Source organism: Hypanus sabinus, chromosome 12 (genome assembly GCF_030144855.1).
Source record: "Hypanus sabinus isolate sHypSab1 chromosome 12, sHypSab1.hap1, whole genome shotgun sequence".
Taxonomy (NCBI): domain Eukaryota; kingdom Metazoa; phylum Chordata; class Chondrichthyes; order Myliobatiformes; family Dasyatidae; genus Hypanus; species Hypanus sabinus.
The window spans coordinates 17,484,873-17,505,298 of record NC_082717.1 but is presented as its reverse complement, the minus strand read 5'-3'; the positions used below and the strand labels follow the sequence as shown (position 1 = coordinate 17,505,298).

General features: G+C 44.5%; 1 protein-coding gene across 2 annotated transcripts in view; it reads left to right on the top strand.

Annotated features, from left to right (window-relative positions):
• Positions 1-20,086, top strand: part of crim1 (cysteine rich transmembrane BMP regulator 1 (chordin-like)) — a 262,131-nt gene extending 242,045 nt beyond the window's left edge. Inside the window, exons 14-18 of one of the 2 annotated variants that reach the window (XM_059985617.1) lie at positions 4,669-4,863; positions 7,269-7,397; positions 8,678-8,859; positions 13,099-13,275; positions 14,020-20,086. In XM_059985617.1, coding sequence (XP_059841600.1) covers positions 4,669-4,863; positions 7,269-7,397; positions 8,678-8,859; positions 13,099-13,275; positions 14,020-14,034 — 698 coding nt within the window. In that variant the 3' untranslated portion in view covers positions 14,035-20,086. The remainder of the gene's footprint in view (positions 1-4,668; positions 4,864-7,268; positions 7,398-8,677; positions 8,860-13,098; positions 13,276-14,019) is intronic. The other variant, XM_059985618.1, reaches the window with a different exon arrangement.
• Positions 20,087-20,426: the final 340 nt, after the last annotated feature.

Genomic DNA, 20,426 nt, shown 5'->3' with positions numbered 1-20,426 from the left:
CCACAGGAAAATTAATCTCAGGTTGTATATGGTGACAGATATGTACTTTGACAATAAATTTACTTTGAACGTTTTGCCATCAGCGTGCCAGTGCGTTCTGTACACCTGGCACTCTGGAGCCCAGCTTTGGACCAGAGAAACAATACAAACAGCAGCATTCAGGTCCAAGATGGTACGCTGGCAGTGTTTGTTCTCCAATTGCACATCTCCCAGCACAGCCCAAGCCTTCGGCAGCTCCAGTATTCCCAGCTCCGATGTGGGTTTGCTGCTGGTGCAGGGCTGGAGAGAGCATCATACTAGATGAGACCCGTACCATAGACCCTCTCCCGATCACTAAGATATCTGTCAGTAACTCTCTGTGCCAGAGGACAACACGTCCCCAAAGTAGCTCTGGGAGCCCAGGCATTTCACCATCATTAACTAACACCAGTGTAACAAAAGGCCATTTGGACTATTAACATTTTTCCAAACGAATACAAGGACTGCTTCACTCTTCCCCAAACTCAGAATCAGGTTTATTGCCATATATCATGAAATTTATTGTTTACAGGTGTAAAGGTGAACAAAGTAATTGTTACTCTGGATCTGATGCAACACAAAAAACATGCACAATAAGATAAAGAATGCAATAATAATAATAAAAAGCTCATCAAGTATAAATACATAAGATAATTTATGTATTTGTGTATTGACTGTATGCCCATAACATAACGTTAGACACAGGAGTGTCTGCACAGTAGGTGATTGACAGGAAATTATATAGTTCTGGTTGGGGTTGTGGAGGGGTGAGTTAGTGGGTGGGGTGTAAATCAGCCTTTGAGCCCTGCGTTAGTCGCAGTTGACTGTGGATATTGCTTCCCGGCTGTCAATGTGATACACCAGCCAGGGCAGGACGATATGGAGGGCAAGCTGTTGCCCGCGAAGCAGACTCCCCATCTCCACACAACTGATGGATTCAAAGGAATGGCAGAGACCAATACCGTTCGGCACCAGCAGTGTCGCAGGAGTTGCCAGTCAGCGTTGAACTCAATGTAGGACTCTTAGAGACTCCAGCACCAGATTTGTCCTCAAAAAGAGAGAGTGTCGATGTGAAAGCAAGCTGGCCCTCTAATTTATGAGTAGCAGGATCTCTCCAAAGATTGCACCTTTTTCTCCAGTGAAATTCCATAAGACTATTAAACATTGGAGAGGAATTCGGCCATTCCGTCCATCAGCCTGTTGCACCATTCCAAAATGGCCAGTTTATTATCCCTCTAAATCCTTCTCCCCATAACCTGTAACACCCTTTCTAATTAAAAATCTATCAGCTTCCACTTTAAATATACTCAGTGATTTGACCTCCACAGCTATCAGTGGCAAACAATTCCACATTACACCACCCTCTGACTAAAGGAGTTGCTCCTCGTCTCTCTTCTAAAGGGATGGTCGGTCTATCCTGAGGCCTGAGGTTCTGGACTCCCCCACCACGGGAAACATCCACACTATTTAGACCTTTGCAAGTGAAGGCGATGTCAGTTTGGAATTCCTCTCATAAGATTCAGCTCAACGAGGGCATTTTTACCTGTTCACAAGGGGATCTAACTGACCTCACCTTCGACCCAATGGATATCAGTCCAGGAATTCGATCGCTGTGTTGCCAGCCCTTCCACACTGTGACCCCTGCACAGTCATGACACCACTGCGTGGGCTCATTTTGGTAATTGGTTTGTTATTGTCACATGCACTGAGATACAGTGAAGAGCTTGTCTTGCATACTGTTCATACAGATCAATTCATTACACAGTGCATTGAGGTAGAACAAGGTAAAACAATAACAATGCAGAATAAAGTGTAGCATCCACAGAGAAAGTGCAGTGCAGGAAACAATCATGTACAAGATCATAACAAGGTAGTTTATCAAAATTTGAGAGTCTAGCTGTTGTACTAGGGAAGTATTTAATCCTCTTACAACATACAGGGTGGAATCTGTGCTCGAGCCTGGTGCTATGTGCTTTCAGGCTTTTGTATCTTCTGCTGAATGGGAGAGGGGAGAGGAGAGAAAGTCCAGGATGGGTGGGGTCTTGATTATGTTGGCTGCTTTACTGAGGCAGTAGAAATACAGACCGAGTCCATAGAGGGCAGGCTGGGTTTCCATGATGTGTCCACAGCTCTCTGCAGTTTCTTGTGGTCACGTGCAGAGCCATTGCCATGCCTTTGGATTTGCAGAACCTGACACTGCAGACTGCTGTCCCACTCCCCCATGCACCGCCCGTGGATCCCCAGTGCTACACCCCATACTTTGAACGCATTGCCCACTCCGAGCCCCAGAGTTTCCTTGTCCGTGGTGCTCTTGCCCCCTCTAGTGGCCAGCCCTAAACCAAAGGGTTGAAAATCCAAGCAGCTGGGTCTGCTCTCCCAGTAAATCATTTAAATTTCCTCATTTATCGTGATTCTGGGGGATCCCTTCAGGAAGGCTGAGTCGTGCAGTTGTGTTAGATTTCCACCAGTGCTGGGTCATTAGGACCATCCAATCATTGTATCAGACAGCATTGTAACAGGGCCTTCAGGTGACAGACATTGAAAACCAAACCATACTTAGCCCACTCACCAGCCCTTGTCCTGTATCTCTCTGCACCTGAGCAATTCAAATGCCTGTTCACATGCTTCTTAAAGGTTGTAAGAGTCTCCCTGCTTCAGAGAAAACAAATTATGCAGATTCTGCCTTTCTTCCGAAGTGAAATACTCCCAAGACCACATCCTAGTGAGTGTCCTCTGTACCCCCACCAACGCTGTCATGTCCTTTAGATGAATCGGTGGAGTTCATTGCCACAGGCGGCTGTGGAGGCCAAGTCATTGGTATATTTTAAGCAAAGGTTGATAGATTCTTGATTAGTCAGGGCATGAAGGGATACAAGGAGAAGGCAGGAGATTGGGGCTGAGAGGGAAAATGGAACAGCCATGATGAAATGGCAGAGCAGACTCGATGGGCCAAATGGCCTAATTTGGCTCCTATATCTTATGGTCTGATAGTCAGGCAACCAGAACAGCCATTGGTACATCATCTTTCTTTCCCTTTCTCCCATGGTCCACTCTCCTGTCCTATCAGATTCCTCCATCTTCAGCCAGTTACCTCTTCCACCAATCACCTCCCATCTTCTTACTTCATACCTCTCCCCCACCCGCCTGCCCTCCCCCTCATCTGGCTTCACCTATCACTTGCCAGCTTGTGCTCCTTCCCCTTGCCCCATCTCCTTATTCTGGCTTCTTCCCCCTTCTCTTCCAGATCTGATGGAAGGTCTCAGCTAGAAATGTCATTTCTTGATTCCTTTTCATAGATGCTGCCTGACCTGCTGAGTTCCTCCTGCATTTAATGTGTGTACATCCCTCCGACTGCATTTCACGCCAGCTCATTGAGTACATTTAACAGGCAGCACTGCCACAAGAAAGCAGCATCTGTCATCAAAGACCCCCCCCCCCCACCCACCATCCAGGCAATGCCCACATCTCACTACGACTGGGCAGGAGGAACAGAAGCCTCATCACCTGGTTCAGGGACAGTTATTACCCCACAACCCTCAGGCTCCTGAACCAGCATGGATAACTTCACTCTGAACTAATTCCACAACCCATAGACTTTCAAGGACTCATTACATCTAGAATTTCTTCCCCTCTGCCATCCAATTTCTAAATGGACATTGAACCCATGAACACTACCTCACTACTTTTTAATTTCTTTTCACTACTCATTTTAACTTAACTAGTATTGGACATCTATAAATATGTAAATATATAAATATATATGTATATAAAAATGTAAATATATATTATATACATATATATACATACTTTATGTTAAATTTTAATTACTATTTATTGGGATATACTGTGTGTGTTTATATATATGTATGTGTGTGTGTATGTATATATATATATACATACACACAGTATAATTCAGGGTTTTTTCCTCTATATTTGTCGTGTATTTCATTATTCTGCTGGTGTAAAGTTTAATTTCACAACATATGCTGGTGATATTAGATCTGATTCTGATCTCATGTTCTCAATATTATAATTATTTTGTTTGCAGTTTGTCTTCTTTTGCACATTGGTCATTTGCCTGACATTGATGATGTGTAGTTTTTCAGAAATTCTATTGTATTTATCTCCCTGTAAATACCTGCAAGAAAATGAAACAAAGTGGAATGGCAACGTTTACGTGGTTTGATAATAAATTTACTTTAAACTTCGTATAACCTGTCCAGGGTGTTCATCCGGATCTCATCACAGCCTTAAAATGTCCCCATGTCCCTCTTAAAATGTCCCTCTTTAATTCATATGTTTTTGGTTTTGCCCTAAAATTGAAAAGTTTTAGCGGGAAGTATTCCATACCTTCTCACAAATTTTTGGGGTCCAATTTGACCCAAATCCCCTTACTGCCTTGTTTGGTATTATTGCAAATGAAGATATAACTTTAAATACTCCTAACCTGCAGTTTTAGTTTTTACCTCTCTTTTAGCAAGGAGAGCAATCTTGCTTAAATGGAAGGAGTCTACCCCTCCTACACATCTTCAATGGCTATGTGATATTATGTCTTATTTAAATTTAGAGAAGATCCGCTGCTCAGGCTTAAATTCGAAAATGTCCCCATTTTGTTTTCTTCTTAAATCCACCCCCCTCCCCCCATCACAGAGGAGACCATTCCGAGCAAAGTGGTGTGTCACTTCAATGAGAAGACGTATGCGGATGAGGAGCGATGGGACATCGATAGCTGCACCCACTGTTACTGCCTGCAAGGACAGACCCTCTGCTCGACGGTCAGCTGCCTACCCCTCCCCTGCCTGGAGCCGGTCTACATGGAGGGGAGCTGCTGCCCTGTGTGTCCAGGTAAATGGGCTACGTTGGCTGGGGAGGGGGTTGCACCCAAGTCCACCATTGCTTCTTTCCGAAGTGCAGGTGGGACTCAGAGCAGAGTACTTTAAAGTTTGCAGGCGGGTCCACTGGGCAGTTAAGCGACCTTTATTGCGAGGGGATTTGGAGTTTACAGTTAGAGGAGTGTTGTTGCAAAGTCAAAGTCAAGTTTATCATTATTTGCGCGACTACATGTCTGCACGGGTGCAATAAAACACTAACTTTCAGCCGCACGGCATCAGATAAACACCATTCACAAGAAAATCGTAAATTAAGCTGGGTCTTGAGGACCTGAATTATAGGGAAAAGTTGAATCAGTTAGGACTTAATTCCCTGGAGCACGGGAGATTGAGGGGAGATCTGATAAACATATACACAACTATGAGGAGTGTAGATAGGGTAAATTCAAGCAGGGCTTTTTGATTGAGTTTGTGTGAGGCTAGAACTAGAGGCCATCGTTTAAGGAACGAAGATAAAATATTTAAGGGGAACATGAGGGGAAACTTGAATGGACTGGGACTTTATTTTCTGGAGTGCAGGAGACTGAGGGGAGATCTTACAGAGGTATACAGAATTAGATAGATAGATAGATACTTTATTCATCCCCAAGGGAAAATTCAACATTTTTCCAGTGTCCCATACACTTATTGTAGCAAAACTAATTACATAAGTATTTAACTCAATATAAATATGATATGCATCTAAAATCACCCTCCCAAAAAGCTTTAATAAATAGCTATTAAAAAGTTCTTAAATAGTTACTAAAGTGCATTGAGTGGTAACTTAAGCTCAGTCCTAACCCCGGCACTTTAACATGTCTTGCCCCTGGTGGTTGAATTGTAGAGCCGAATGGCGCTGGGGAGTAATGATCTCTTCATCCTGTCTGAGGAGCATTGCATTGACAGCAACCTGCCGCTGAAGCTGCTTCTCTGTCTCTGGATGGTGCTGTGCAGAGGATGTTCAGGGTTTTCCATGATTGACCATAGCCTACTCAGCGCCCTCCGCTCTGCCACCGATGTCATACTCTCCGGTTCTGTGCCCACGACAGAGCCCGCCTTCCTTACCAGCTTATTAAGACGTGAGGCGTCTCTCTTCTTAATGCTGCCTCCCCAGCACACCACCACAAAGAAGAGGGCGCTCTCCACAACTGACCGATAGAACATCTTCAGCATCTCACTACAATTATGAGGGATATGGACAGAGTGGGTGCTCATGGCTTTTCCCCCTCGGGTTGGGTGGGACCACCTTCTTCCCCACCACACCTGCTTATTCTGGCCCGTTCCTTTCCATAGATGCTGTCTGACCTGCTGAGGTTGAAAGGTGAACTACTTCAGTCAGACAGTGGTGCAAGTGTGGGCTGAGCTGCCAGCAGAAATGCTGGATGTGCGTTAAATTGTAACATTTGAGAAGATTGGGTAGGTACATGGATGGGAGAGGTATGGAGGGCTGTTGTCCAGTTGTAGGTAGATGGGAATAGGCACACATAGACTAGATGGGCCAAAGGGCCTGTTTCTATGCTGTAGTGCTGTATCACTCCAAACATAAATTATACACAATATTTACAAGAACACAATTAGAACAAAAATTGAACAGAAATAAAGTTTATTCTAGTATTGTGCAAAGTGGTCATAGTGTGGCTACATGGTATGAAATGGTTAGGGTATTACAGGTTGGTTCACAAGGGAATGGTTCAATGGAAGTACAGTGTGTTGGCGAGACTACGCATGGACCAATGTGCACAATTCAGGTCCCCTTATTTAGTAAAGAAGATACTAGCATTGGAGTCAGTCCTGTAGAATTCCACCAAGTTCATTCCTGGGAGGAGACAGTTGTCCAGTGATGGAGAGTTAGATCTGTTAGGAAAATGAGAGTTGATCTTATTGAAACACGTAAAATCTAAAAGGGAATGACAGGGAAGATGTTGAGAGGTTTCCACAATAGGAGAACCTCAGATGTGAGAACCTGGGGTAATTCCTATCCATGGAATTAGAGATTGCCTGCAAGTCCTGTTGCCCAGGGTTACAGGACTGCATAGAACTGTTCCATGTGACGTTCCTGGCAAACCCAATACTGACTACCTGAACCTTATCGGATCAATTGGGAGAATGTGGCCGACTGATCGACGGTGAATTGTTTAGGCTACCAATGCGCGGAGGCTCTTTTAGATTTTCAAGTGCGCACCGTTTTGGTTTGGTGGGCCCAGTTTATTACTGCCGCACTGCGAGTTACCCGGCGTGTATTGTGACCAAAGTGACTCTGTAAAAACGCTTAATCCTACCGTTCTGTTACCATCCTTGCTCCGCGTGTACATAACACTGCCCGACCACCGAGGAACAGGGTCTTTCCCAGGTTTTCCCACTTCTCCCTCCCTCTCATTGCAGACCTGTACCTACCGGAACCCACCAATATTCCCATCGAAAAGTTCGACCAGAGAGGAGAGATTGAGGTGGAAGCACCATTCTGGCCGTCTCCCAGTGGGAACGAAATCCCTGCCCACCTCCGGGACGACGGTGAGTGAGACAGCACTCCTAGCGGCAGCATTGCAACCCGTTCACCTCTCGGCCGCGCACCCGTGCAGCTCAGGAAAACAGCACCACCCTACACCAGAGGTCCAAATCTCCCTCCATTTACCTCATGGAGGAACACCCTGTCACTATGATTGCACACAACTTAATTTACTTTTCCTATATATATTTATATTTCTTATTGTAATTTATTGTTTGTTTGATAAATTGCACTGCTGCCACAAAACAACAAATTCAGTGACACGTGTCAGTGATAATAAACCTGATTCTGATTCTGGAATCCTACCACAAAATGTACCTTTAGCTCCCTCCTCACTCCCCTCTCTGCTTTCCGCAGGAATCACTCCCTCCACGATTCCCTTGTCCATTCGCTCCCCCCCCCCCCCCCCACTAATCTCCCTCCCAGCACGTTTATCTGCAAGCAGGCTAAGGGCTACTCCTCCCCCAGCTCCGGTCGGGGCCCCAGGCAGTCCTCCCGGGTGAGGCCACGCTTCTCCTGCGATTCCGCTGGGGTCGCCCATTGAGTCCAGCGCTTCTGACGCAGGCCGCTCTACATTGGCGAGACCCGTCGTAGATTGGGGGACCGCTTTGCCGAGCCCCTCCACACCATCCGTCCGCAAGCGGGACTCCCCGGGAGCCAAGCGTTTTAATTCCGACTCACCTTCCCATTCCGACGTGTCGGTCCGTGGCCTCCTCTTGTGCCAAGATGAAGCTACCCTCAGGGTGGAGGAGCAACACCTCATATTCTGACAGGGTAGTAGCCTCCAACCTGAATATCTATTTCTCCTTCTGGTAAGCAAATTTACCACCCCCCCCCCCAACCACTTTATTCCCCATCCTGACCTTTTACCTCTTCTCACCAGTCTATTACTTCTCCCGGGTCCCCTTCTCCTTCCCTTTCTCCTATGGTCCAGTCTCCTCTCCTGTCAGATTCCTTCATCTCCAGCCCTTGACCTTTCTTCACCTGTCTTCACCTCTCACCTTCCAGCTGGCTTCTCCGTATGAATGGTGTGCAAGACGTGTTTCTCACTGTACCTTGGTGCACATGACAATGATAAAGAACTTCCCTGCAGCCGGGTGAACCCAGCATTCCGCGTCTCCATTTCATACAGCTTCTCTGCATTTGAAGCTCGCCCTCCAGGAATGTCAACTGAGCTTGCACTTGCGCTGTGGATGCGTAACCTCTCGCCTGACTGGCTTCTCCGTCTCGGTCTCCCTGGCAGCCCGCCCTCGTAACGAGGCTTTGCTTCTCTCTGTCCCCACAGAGAACCTGCGTGTGAACGCCGTCGGCGGAGACTACCCGCGGTTCAGTGAAGACTCTGCCATGCACTCGGTAGCCTGGGTGGCGGTGCCCGTCATGATCGCCCTCATTCTCGTCATCGCCCTGCTGCTGGTGAACCAGAAGAAGCAGTGGATCCCCGTGCCCTGCTACAGAGCCCCTACAAAGGTGAGGCAGCCCTGACAAAGTGTCTTTCTGTGAGGGTAGATCATAAAACAGTTCAGCACGGGAACAGACCCTTCGGCCCACAGTGTTGTGCCAAACCCATTTAGATTCTTCCTACCTGTACATGGTCCACATCCCTCCATTCTCTGCGCATTCATAAGACTTAGGACCAGACTCAGGCCATTCAGCCCATCTAGTCTGGTGCCATAGTTGATTTATTTTCCCTCTCAAACCGATTTTTCACGCATTTGTACCCATCTGACTCCACCACCATTACAGGTACCAACCACGCCTTCTGTGAAAGACTTGCCCCGCAGTTTTCTGTTTTGGATCTTTCCCCCCTCACCCTCTCGATTCATAGCTGAGGTAAAGGACCAGAGATCCATAGCACTTAATGTACACCCCACAATGGGATTTCTGTGAAACAGGACGTGCCCTTTTGGTGGAACATCAAAGGGACAGCATCTTCACATAGAGTGTGCTTGTATACATTGAGCAAGCTGACAGTAAGTGGTTGAGACAGGTTCATCTCGTTCCTTCATTATGTGCCGTGTGGTATGGCCTAGGCATCATGATCTCTCCATGACCATGATTGTCCTTGGTAAATTTTTCTACAGAAGTGGTTTGCCATTGCCTCCTTCTGGGCAGTGTCTCTACAAGACAGGTGACCCCAGTCATTATCAATACTCCTCAGAGACTGTCTGCCTGGCGTCAGTGGTCACATAACCAGGACTTGTGATATGCACCGGCTGCTCATACGACCGTCCACCACCTGCTCCCGTGGCTTCACGTGACCCTGATCGGGTGGGGAGCTAAGCAGGTGCTACACCTCGCCCGAAAGTGGCCTGCAGGCTAGTGGAGGGAAGGAGTGTCTCGCCCCTCATTTGGTAGAGATGTATCTCAACCCCACCATCCTGCAGGTACAATAACAACATCTAAAAGACACTCGGACAGGTACGTGGTTAGGAAAGGTTACAAAGGTCTAACAAGGCCAAATGTGACTATCTTAGATTGGCATAAGGGGTAAAGGGCCTCTTTTCCTGCCATGTAACTGACTCTGAGGAGCAGATGATTGAGAGAAAGGTGTCAAAAAGACAGTGAACTGGACTAAAGGGGAAATGCAAAGCTTGCTGAATTAGCAAATCCAGCGAGCCAACTCATGACCTAAATGTCTAAGTTCAAATCACACTACGACAGCTGGAGAACTTAAATCCAGTAACAAGCTATCAGTACTGATTACCACACAAGCATTAGATTGTTAAAATCCATCTGGATCTTAAGTGAGGAATGTCATAATGTGACACTGTTATAACCTCACTGTTAGAATATTAGTTTTCTGAAGAAGGGTCCCAGTCCAAAATGTTGACTGTTTATTCATTTCGGTGGACGCTGCCTGACCTGCTGAGATCCTCCAGCATTTTTTTTTTTTGTGTGTTACTTTGGATTTCCAGCATCTTGTTTTCATTTTCCAATTGCTTTATTGCCTCTTCTCCAGTGCCTCAATACTCTTCCGTTTTGTACTAAGACCAGAACTGAGCACATGTCAGTTCTACTTCAAGTTCAAGTTTAATTGTTATTCAACCACTCATAAATACAACTAAAAGGAACAGTGTTCCTCCAGGGCCAAGGTTCAAGGCCCACACAGCGCATGTAGTTACAGTAGTGCGTACAGTCACAAAAAATAATAATAATAATAAAATAACTCTTTTTCATCTGAGGTCAGTAAACTGAAATGATAAATATGTTTCTCTCCCTGCAGATGCTCCCTGACCTATTGAGTTATTTTCTGTTGCTATTCCACTACCCAATTATTCCTCCAGAAGACAGATTACAAATATGTGATCCAAATTGCTAATATCATGGGTTGACTCACTGACTCTCCCCTGAATTGGTCCAACAAGCCAATCAGTTCAATCAAAGGCAATTAACATAAGGAATAGAATTAAATGGGGGCAAGAGTAGTTCTTCTGGAGTTGGTTTATTGTTGTCACATATACCAAGGTTCTGTGAAGAGCTTGTCTTGCACATTGTTCATACAGATCACTTCATTACACACTGCATTAAGTTAGTACAAGGTAAAACAATAACAGTGCAGAACAGAGAAAGGGCTGTGCAGGCAAACTTTAAGGTGCAAGATCATAACTGTGAGGTCAAGAGCCCAACTTATCATACCAGGGAACTATTTAACAGTGTTGCAGAAGCAGTGCTTTCAGGCTTTTGTGTCTTTTGCCCGATGGAAGAGGGGAGAACAGAGAATGTTATGGGTATTGGTGGTGGAGGTGGGGGGGGGAGTTCTTTAATTACACTGGCTGCTTTACTGAGGCAGTGTGAAGTATAGACAGACTCCATTGGGGGGTGGGGAGGGGGTGGCTGCACTGTGTCCACAACTCTCAAATCCGCCCTGCAATTCAATATGATCATGGCTGATCTACATTAGGCCTCAGTTGCCAGAGGCCCTGCATTCTCCAATCTTCCAAAATTGATCTACTTTCCCTTTAAATACCCCCGGTGACCCAACCCTGAATACCTGCTGGGACAGAGAACTCCGTGATCACCACCATCTGAAGGAAGAAGTTTCCACACACCTCAGCTTTAAATGACCACCCACTAATCTAGTAACTATACACACGCGTTTAGCTTTCTCTCTCCACTGGAAATATCCTAGTATCTAATTTGTTATCTCCTTTTCTGTTTCATGAAGATCACCACTCATTCTCCAAAGAATATAGATTCAGTTTCTTTTGCTGGTGGAAGGACAACTCTTTGTCATCTATATCAATGATATGAACATACAAGGCATGTTTAGAACATTTGCAGAGGACACTAAACTAAGTTGTGTTGTAGAGAGACCTTGTTCAGCCGAGTAAGTGGGTCAAGGTATGGCAGGTGGTATTTGCTCTGGATAGGTGTGAGGTGTTGCATTTGGCAAAGACAAAAGGTACAGAGAAGACTTACATAGATGTTGTTGGGATGTGAGGACCTGAACTATGAGGAACGGTTGAATGTGTTGGGACTTTGGCACAGGAGAATGAGGAAAGATCTTCTAGAGGTATACAGAATTGTAAGGGGTATGGTTAGAGTGAATGCATACAGCCTTCTTCCCCTCAGGTTGGGTGAGACAAGAACCAGAGGTCATCGGTTTAACGTGAAAGATGACATATTTACAAGGAACCTGAGGAGAAACATCTTCACCAGAGGGAGGTGTGAGTGTGGAACGAGCTACCGACAAAACTGTTGGATGAGAGTGCATTTGTAACATTTAAGAGAAGTTTGAATCGGTAAATAAAGAAAAGAGGCACGCACACCTACGGTGTGGGTACAGGTGAATGGCAGAAGATCAGTTGGCATGGACTAGATGGGCCAGGGAGTGTGTTTCTATGCTGTAGTGCTCTTTGACTCCGTGATTCTAAGTGAGGCTTGGACCTACACAGTGAACCATGTAGCTTTGGAGAGTGTTTTAGAACCCAGGTGCACAAGTACAGGTTCCCTGGTAGACAGAGTGGTGAAATTTTGGTACGCTGGCCTTCAGCAGTTAGGGGCCTGAGCATAAACGCCGGGATGTTGTCTTGCGGTTGAAGGTGACGGTGAGACCTCATTTGGAACGATGTGTTCCGTTTTGATCACACTGATGCTAGTGACAGTGCAGGAGGGACTTACAAGGAGATTGCTGGGATTAGAGGCACTGAATTATGGAGAGAGGTTGAGCTTGCAGGGGCTTTAATCATTGGAAAGAAGGAGAACCAGTAGTCATCTTACAGTGGGTGAATGTTCAAGGTTTTTGTTCCAGGGCTGGGATAAGCGTAGATTTAGGGTGAGCGGGAAGAGATTTAATAGGAACCTGGGGGGCAACTTTTTCACCTGGAGTGTGGTCTGAATATGGAATGAGTCGCCCGGCAAAGTGGTTGAGGGAGATGCATGAACAATATGTAAAAGGCACGTGAACAGTTACGGCTTGGAGGGTTATGGACCAAATGTGGGCAAATGGGAACAGCTTAGGTGGGAATTTTGGTCAGCATAGACCAGATGGGCCAAAGGGCCTGTTTCCATGCTGTATGACTCTGTGACTCCCACTCACTCATGCCAGGAATTAGCCCAGTGAATCCGCTGTCGGAGCACAGACGGGAGAGGCAACCATTGCTGCCCTTCCAACGGTACCTACACGCCACGAGAAACAGCAGCATGGCAAACAGAGCACTGTTGTGGGCATTAAGTTTATGGAATCAATTCTGTTTGTCCCAACAGCCCTCGTGTCTGAACAACCAATTGGTGTACGTGGACTGTAAGAAAGGAACCATGGTACAAGTAGATAGTTCCCAGAGGATGCAGAGAATGGTGGACCCGGATTCCAGACACAGTGGTTTCTACAGCATGCCAAACACAAAGCAAAACAACTTGCAAGCGGACAGCTTCTATCAGACGGTGTGAGGCACCTCTCTAAACAGAAAGACTTTTTTTCTTTACCCGCTACAAAAAAAACACAAAAAAAATTACAAAAAAAAACAGCTACAATTGTGCACTTGCTTAATGGACTGTATTGGATTTGTGAATTCATGTACAACTCTGAGGCGTGAACGGGACGGGATCCATTTCGCTCCAGCAGTGTGCCAGAGAGAGAGAAAGAAAGAAATCATTCCCGCTTTTCCTTGTGATATTTGACCAAGTGTTTCCTCGAACACTCTAGCACCAAAGTTGCAGACGCTATGGTTTTTCTGCATGTAATATACAGCTGTAGAGAGGTGAAGGACATTATGTGGAAAGAAAGCCCTTTCTGGTTGACTACCAAATAGCAACTTTCCAAGCTTGTGGACTCTTTTTAAGTTTCCTCGCTCTCTGTATCTGTTATCAACAATGCCTAACCCACTGAAACTAGAGAGAAAGAGCCCTTGAGATGAATGTCCTAGAGTATGCCACGAGTACACACTACATAAGAGAATCCACATAGTCCCATGCCTGCCTTAAGGGCAATGTTTTCTGTACACATGGAAATTTAAGATAATTAGTTTTTTTTATTACTGTTTATAAGAGCATGGCAGATGTTGAGGGTGGGTCGACTGAGTCATATTAAAGTGTACTGTGTGCTGCTTTTCGATGGCCAGTTGGTTGCCAAGGACACCGTGAGGCTGCGGCCTAAACATCCTTTTTTTTTGTTTTGTATGATATTAGCACTGGATCGTGTAAAGATACTACCAGAGATGAGGACAACCACAACAGGCTTTTCCCATGAAGCTCCCAGCCTCTCTGGCGGCTTCCTAAGAGTTTCTGAAGGTGAACATAGAAGACGTTTTGTTTGGACAGAGTTCCTGCTCGATACCGAAAGAGGAAAGAGACTGGGTTTTTGTACTTACTGGTATGCAGATTAGAGACTGCTTCCGTGGAAGGAAGCTTCGTAATTATATATTACTCAAGCACCTTTTTTGAAACTGAGAAAAAGGAAATTATGCTTTGTGAAACATTAGCATTATAGGAATATTTATGTTAATATATATTATGCTGAAACAAAAGTATTTGTACATATATATAATTTTCTATGTTTTCCTGTTTAATGTATTTATATCCTAGAGAGATTTTATCCAGTTTTAAAAAAAAAATTAGCTTAACAGGCATTCCATTTTAGTGCTTGGTGGTTCACAGGACTCGTGGAAGGAAAGAGCATCTCATTTTGCCTAAGATTTTGTGCCTTTTTAATGATGCCTCAGCATTATTCTCACTCTTTCTGATTTCAGCCTACAAAGGGCTTTAAAGATCGTACAATAGGTCTCGCAGTTATCCATAATATAATCGCAGTGCTTGCCAGTCTTTATTATTCTTTTCGCTTTTTTCTTAACTTCCAGCCTTTGCAGTGTGGATGAAGTTGTGCAGCCTGTTGCCTGATCCGTTAGGGATGAAATGCACTGGGCCATCTCCCATTATACACTGTGTGCTTTACTTTTGCTTCTCCGTTTTGTTTTCCTCTGCGGAGGTTTGTCAGTCTTCCGGATCCTCCTAAGAAGCTCCAGACTCTTTGACTTCATCGAAGGATTAGCTCAGTAAAGGGCTGCGCATCCTGGAGGGGTGATCAGTTCACAGGTCAAGAAGGTTGTTGATTCAGTACCCTGGTCGGACTTGAGTTGCTCCCTCTTGGCACCAGCTGGAGGGGCGAGACAATTGGCCAATTTGCCCAGTGGTTGGAGGAACATGAGGGCTTGTGAGGCAGGCAGAGTATGAGGAGTCAGTCCTCTAGACTTCTGCCTTTGGTCATTTTCTTTACTGGACAGTGGACGTGCGTGGAATCGGAGCCAGGTTCTCTCAGATGGTGCCTTTTCAGGCTCAAGGGGCCGTTACCCAAGCACCTGTGAAGAATGGCCACTGTGAAGCAAATATTAGTCACGGGCCACTGACCCACCTCCCCTGTAGCGAGGGCAGTGGGGCTGGGAGGGCTGAGGAGAGAACGGCCACAATTATGAATGTAGTTAATCAGATTGCCCAAGGCTGTGAGATCAGCACTGAGTGAGTGCTAATTTCCTTGCTCCCTGCTGTGAGTTTGCCCTAGATCCCTCATCCAATATATATGCACCAACGTGCAGTATCTTCATGGCATCCTCTTTTCACTTGCCATCTCCAATCGCAATGCCCCAACACCCAGCCACCTGGCCATACATTCACCATCCTGCCACCAGACAGTTCAACAGATGCTTCTGCTGCCATTGATTGGTCTAATTCTTCCCCCAGATCTCACAAGGAGACAGGAGCAGGAGTCGGCCACCAGTTCCCTCAAGCCTGCACTATGATATGCTGGCCTCACCACTTCCGCTGCACCACTTCCCCATAACCCTTAATTCTCCCCTGTTGCACATGTTTATCTATCTCCACCATAAATAATGATCTTTTCTCCATCATTCTCAGAGACAGAAAATCTCAGAGGCTTACTACCCTCCGAGGAAAGGAATTTCTGTTCACCTTAGCTTTAAGTGACTAGCCCCTTGTTTTTTAACAATGTTCCTTTGTGATGCTCCCACTAGTGAAAGCACCTAAACAAACCCCTTTATATTTGAATAAGGTTACCCTTCAATCTTCTCAAATCCAAGGAACACAGAACCACAGAACCTAGCCTCTGTTGATAAGACAACCCTTTCGTCCCAGGAATTAAGCTGGAGAATCTCCTTTGGACTTCCTCTATTGCTAATATATTTTTCTTGTTAAGGGGACCAAAACTGATCGTAGTATTCCTGATATGGCGTCATCAACACAATTATAACAAAATCTCTTAATTCTTAAACTGCAACCCTTCACAATAAGCATCACGCCATTGACCTTCATGACAGTCTTGTTGGGCCTTCCTGCCAGATTACTGTGATTCATACAACAAACACATACATAGATCCCTCAGGAGTTGATTTGTTTGCAGTCTCTCTCTGTTTAGATAATAATCTGTCTTTCGGTTCCTTTCACTGAAATGCATGACCTCACACATTCCCCATATTAAGCTCCATTTGCCAGGTTATCACCCACTCATCTAGTCTGGCTCTATCCCATTACAAAAACACAGTAATCTCATCACAAAATGCCACTCCACCTATATCTGCATCATTTGCAAATATGGAAATCTCACATTTCATTTCTTCCTCCATGTCATTAATGAAAATAACTGTGGGCCAAAAACTGGTCACTCAAATACTCCACTAATTACATCTCTCCAGTCTGAAAAGGACTCATTTATTTCAACATCAATTTATTCACAAAGTACATATATGTCACATTACATATATGTTATAGTACATATAACTTTATCACAGTCAGTTTTTGTTCCATGCTAACACATTTCCTCCAATATCTTGGGTTTCTAATTTATGCACCATTCTCTTGTGAGGTAATTTGTCAAATGACTTTAGGAAATTTAGATATACTACATCTACATGTTCCCCCTGATTATGTTTGCATATATTCAGCTTTCCTAATTCATTATTTCTTCTTTGATTCATGTTGGGAACAGCAGACGTTAATCTAACTAGCTTCACCTTCTATCTTTACCCCTGTTTTTGAACAAGGAAGTTATATTGGCTATTTTCAATCCTCTGGTACCCATTTGGAATTTAGTAACTTTTATATACTTCAACCAATAGGCACACTATTCCTGCAGTCATTTCCTTGTAAACCTTTGGGTACCAATGACTTGTCCAGCTTTAGCCAGTTACGTTCCTTAATACTTTATCCCTTGCAATGGGAATTTTGCAAGTTCCTCCCTGTTATTTCAAAGTAGCCCATCTGTTCTCTTGGGGATGTTTGCAGTATCCACCATGGCAGAGGCAAAACAATTGTCTTGGCATACTTGCCATTTTTTTGTTTCCTGTAATTAATTCACCAGCCTCCTTCTCAGGAGGTCCCGCACCTAGCCATCTTCTTCCTATTTCTCTATCCATAGAAACTCTTAACTGTTTTAATATTACATGCAAGTTTTCCTTCTAAATCAATTTCCTTACATCTAATGAGCTTTGCTAGTTTGTTTGAAACTAAAAAAGATCCCGCCAGGCCTGATCACTTTCTATGGCCTACTTTTCAATTTAACATTATCCTTGACTTGATAATGTCACAGACTGTGCCTCTTTCTTATGGAAATTCTCTTTCTTATTGAAATAAATTACTGCCCATGGACCAACTGTCTGAGTATCAGCCACTGTTGATCAACTGATCTGTTCTCATACTGATAACTTCTCAGACCAACCTAGAATATTCCACTTCCATATCATTATGTTTACCCCTATTTACAATGACATCAGTGACTTTGGCCCATCCTCAAACTGGATTCTGGAGTTTTGCGGTCACTACCTCCTCGAGGATCCTTATTTGCCAGATCCTTCCTCATTTGTCATGAACAGATCTAAAATATCTTGATGCTTTCATCCTCCGTTTGAAGCCCTTGTCCCTGATGAATTCTTGCAACCTGCACGTTCCCCGAGGCACATCCTTCACTAACGTGCTCAATCCAAAAGGTACCTGTCAAGTAATTGGCCTTCAGTCAGGAGGTCTGATTGAATCAGGTGAACAGGTGTCCTCCCCTGACAAATCTACTCCCAATTTCAGGATCACCTTGAAGATCAAATATAGCTGTCCCATCCTGAAGTCTTTTCATCAGTAAACTGTCTCCATGAACTCCATTCATCCCAACAGCATATATAATGTAATACACACAGAATGCTGGAGGAACTCAGCAGGTTGGGTAGCATCCATGGAAATGAACAGACAGTGATAGACTTCCATTGTCAATACGATCCGGGCTATCTCTTCATTAGGGTATTGTGTCTTTACTGTTCCTTTCCCTCATTCCTCATGCCAGGCTGATCCCTGAAGTTGCTGTTCCTTTCCATGGACGCTCCTAACTTGGAGCTCCTGTGCTCTCTCGGCTTTTTTGCTTCCCACACAAACCCGATGTTAACTCGGTAAAGGGTTCCCTTCCATCCTGTTTTCTTCCCCTCCCTTTCACAGCTATCACAGGCATTCAGTTCAAAACAGAACGGGCAACGTCTCCTGTTCCTTAGCCACAAGGACCCTTCTCATTTTCTTCCGAATTCTTCGTCAAACTGTTGCCTCTCAGCCCCACTTTTCAGTTTCCTGTTTTCATTTGCATACTCCCTGCCCAAACCGTAAGACTCAGGTTGCAGAATTAGGAGATCTGGCCTGTTGAGTCTGCTCCGTCATTCAATCATGGCTGATTTATTTTCCCTCTCAATCCTGGTCCCTTATCTTCTCCTCACAACTTTTGATACCCTTACTAATCTAGAACCTATCAACCTCCACTTTAAATAAACTCAGTGATCCGGCTATGGCAAAGAATTGCACAGGTATACCACCCTCTCTATAAAGAAATACCTCCTCAAATACTTGCCTTCTCTTCCAAAAATAGCTGGAGGCTGCATCCTACCACTCTTTCTCCAAACACAAGAGCTCCCTTCCAATTTGTCTTCAGCACTTTCCCCTCCTTAAAGCTGATCTCTCCGACCAAACTTTAGCTCACTTTCCCTTGACGCGGCATCGGTTGTTGCCTGATGGAGTCCATAGGACCTCACTGCAATACTGGGCAGGTGCGGTTGTCGGTAGGTGGGGATGCTGGTGGAGGTAGGTTCTCTCCCATGCAGTTCGTACGGTGGGTAGTCGTGGAAAACCTCCGGATGACATCAAAGGCATCGCGGTGACAGAATGTCTGGAAAGCTGGAGGGAGAAGTGAGAACAAAGATGATCTGCCTCCTGTTGCTGAAGAGATATTAACAAAATAACTATTGGAATGCTGGCATTGATAAGCTGGACTTTTTTCTTTGTAGTAAGTCTCTTACTAAATATATTAAAAAAAAAGACCGGTCTTGGCACTTTTGTACTAATTACCCCCTCTTTGTGTAATGATTTTTTTTAAGTGCTTTCACGAGGGAATCCATTACCCATTTTGCTTTAATGTGAAGAGATTTGTACTTTTTTTCCATTGTAGAATCCCCAAGTATTGTTGTAGATACTTGGGCTCAGAGTTTGTTAAACTTTAGGCTGAAAAAAAAATCTAATTTATTGTTTGCCCTAATTTATTAATCTGGAGATTAATGAAAAGTTAGAACATTTCAAGATGTACGTGTTTTTTTTTGCGTTATTTGAATGGGACGAAAAGGAAGGTGATCTGGTTTAACGAAGGGTCGAGCTTTTCCTATCGATGTGGCTTTTTTTTTCATTTTTCCCAGAGAGTTACTTCCCGAGACCTTAGCTGCTGCCTCTTGCTCACCTCCTCCTCCCTACCCTTCCCAATCCTTGTGCACAGGAATTAGGTTGTTCCTGTTTGGCTCAGAAGAGATACGTTCTGTCAAGACCAATTGCTCTATACTTTCCCAACCAAAAGACTTTTAAATTGAGAAGTGTTTTTTTTTAAACAGATATCGTTCACTGCTTGTTTTCATTTTGTGATTGTGGTTGTATTCCGGTGAGAAAAAAAGGAACAGAGAGGATACAGGACAAGATGCTGTTTTCAACATTAAAAAAATAGGTGAGAAGGGGGAAAAACAAGATGGCTGCCCACTACGTCCTGTATCTGACATTCTTGTACTTTGGTTACTGTTGTGCTAATGTAAAATAATGCAAAATATTTCTAAAATAGATGCGTATGTGGCACTTGGAGTGCACTGCAGTTCTGCAGTTTGCTTGTTTACTTTTTTTTTAAATGTAAGGCATTTTTTTCGTGTACATTTGCTCTTGACAGCACAATAAACAATGTTAAACCCCATGTTTCTGTGTACAGTCATGATTCTGAAGCTGGACTGGGACATTTCATGCCTGCTCTTGAGTTCAATTCACCCGGCAGTAGGTTGCTCTTGTTCAATTATTTGCACTTGTCTGACAGGATGTGGTAACACCAGAGGTGGGTGCAGAGGAGATTGAGGTGGATATGGCCAGAGCTGGGAAATTGTAGCTGTAAGGAGCAACTAGCTAGACTAGTACTGTTTTCATTGTAAAGCGCTGGAAATTTTTTTTTATGTGAAGGCTGAATAGGGTAAGGAGAAAGGTCTTGGTGCCCCTGTCAGGGATGTCAATAAATAAAGAGCGGAGATGCACGTTAATTGATA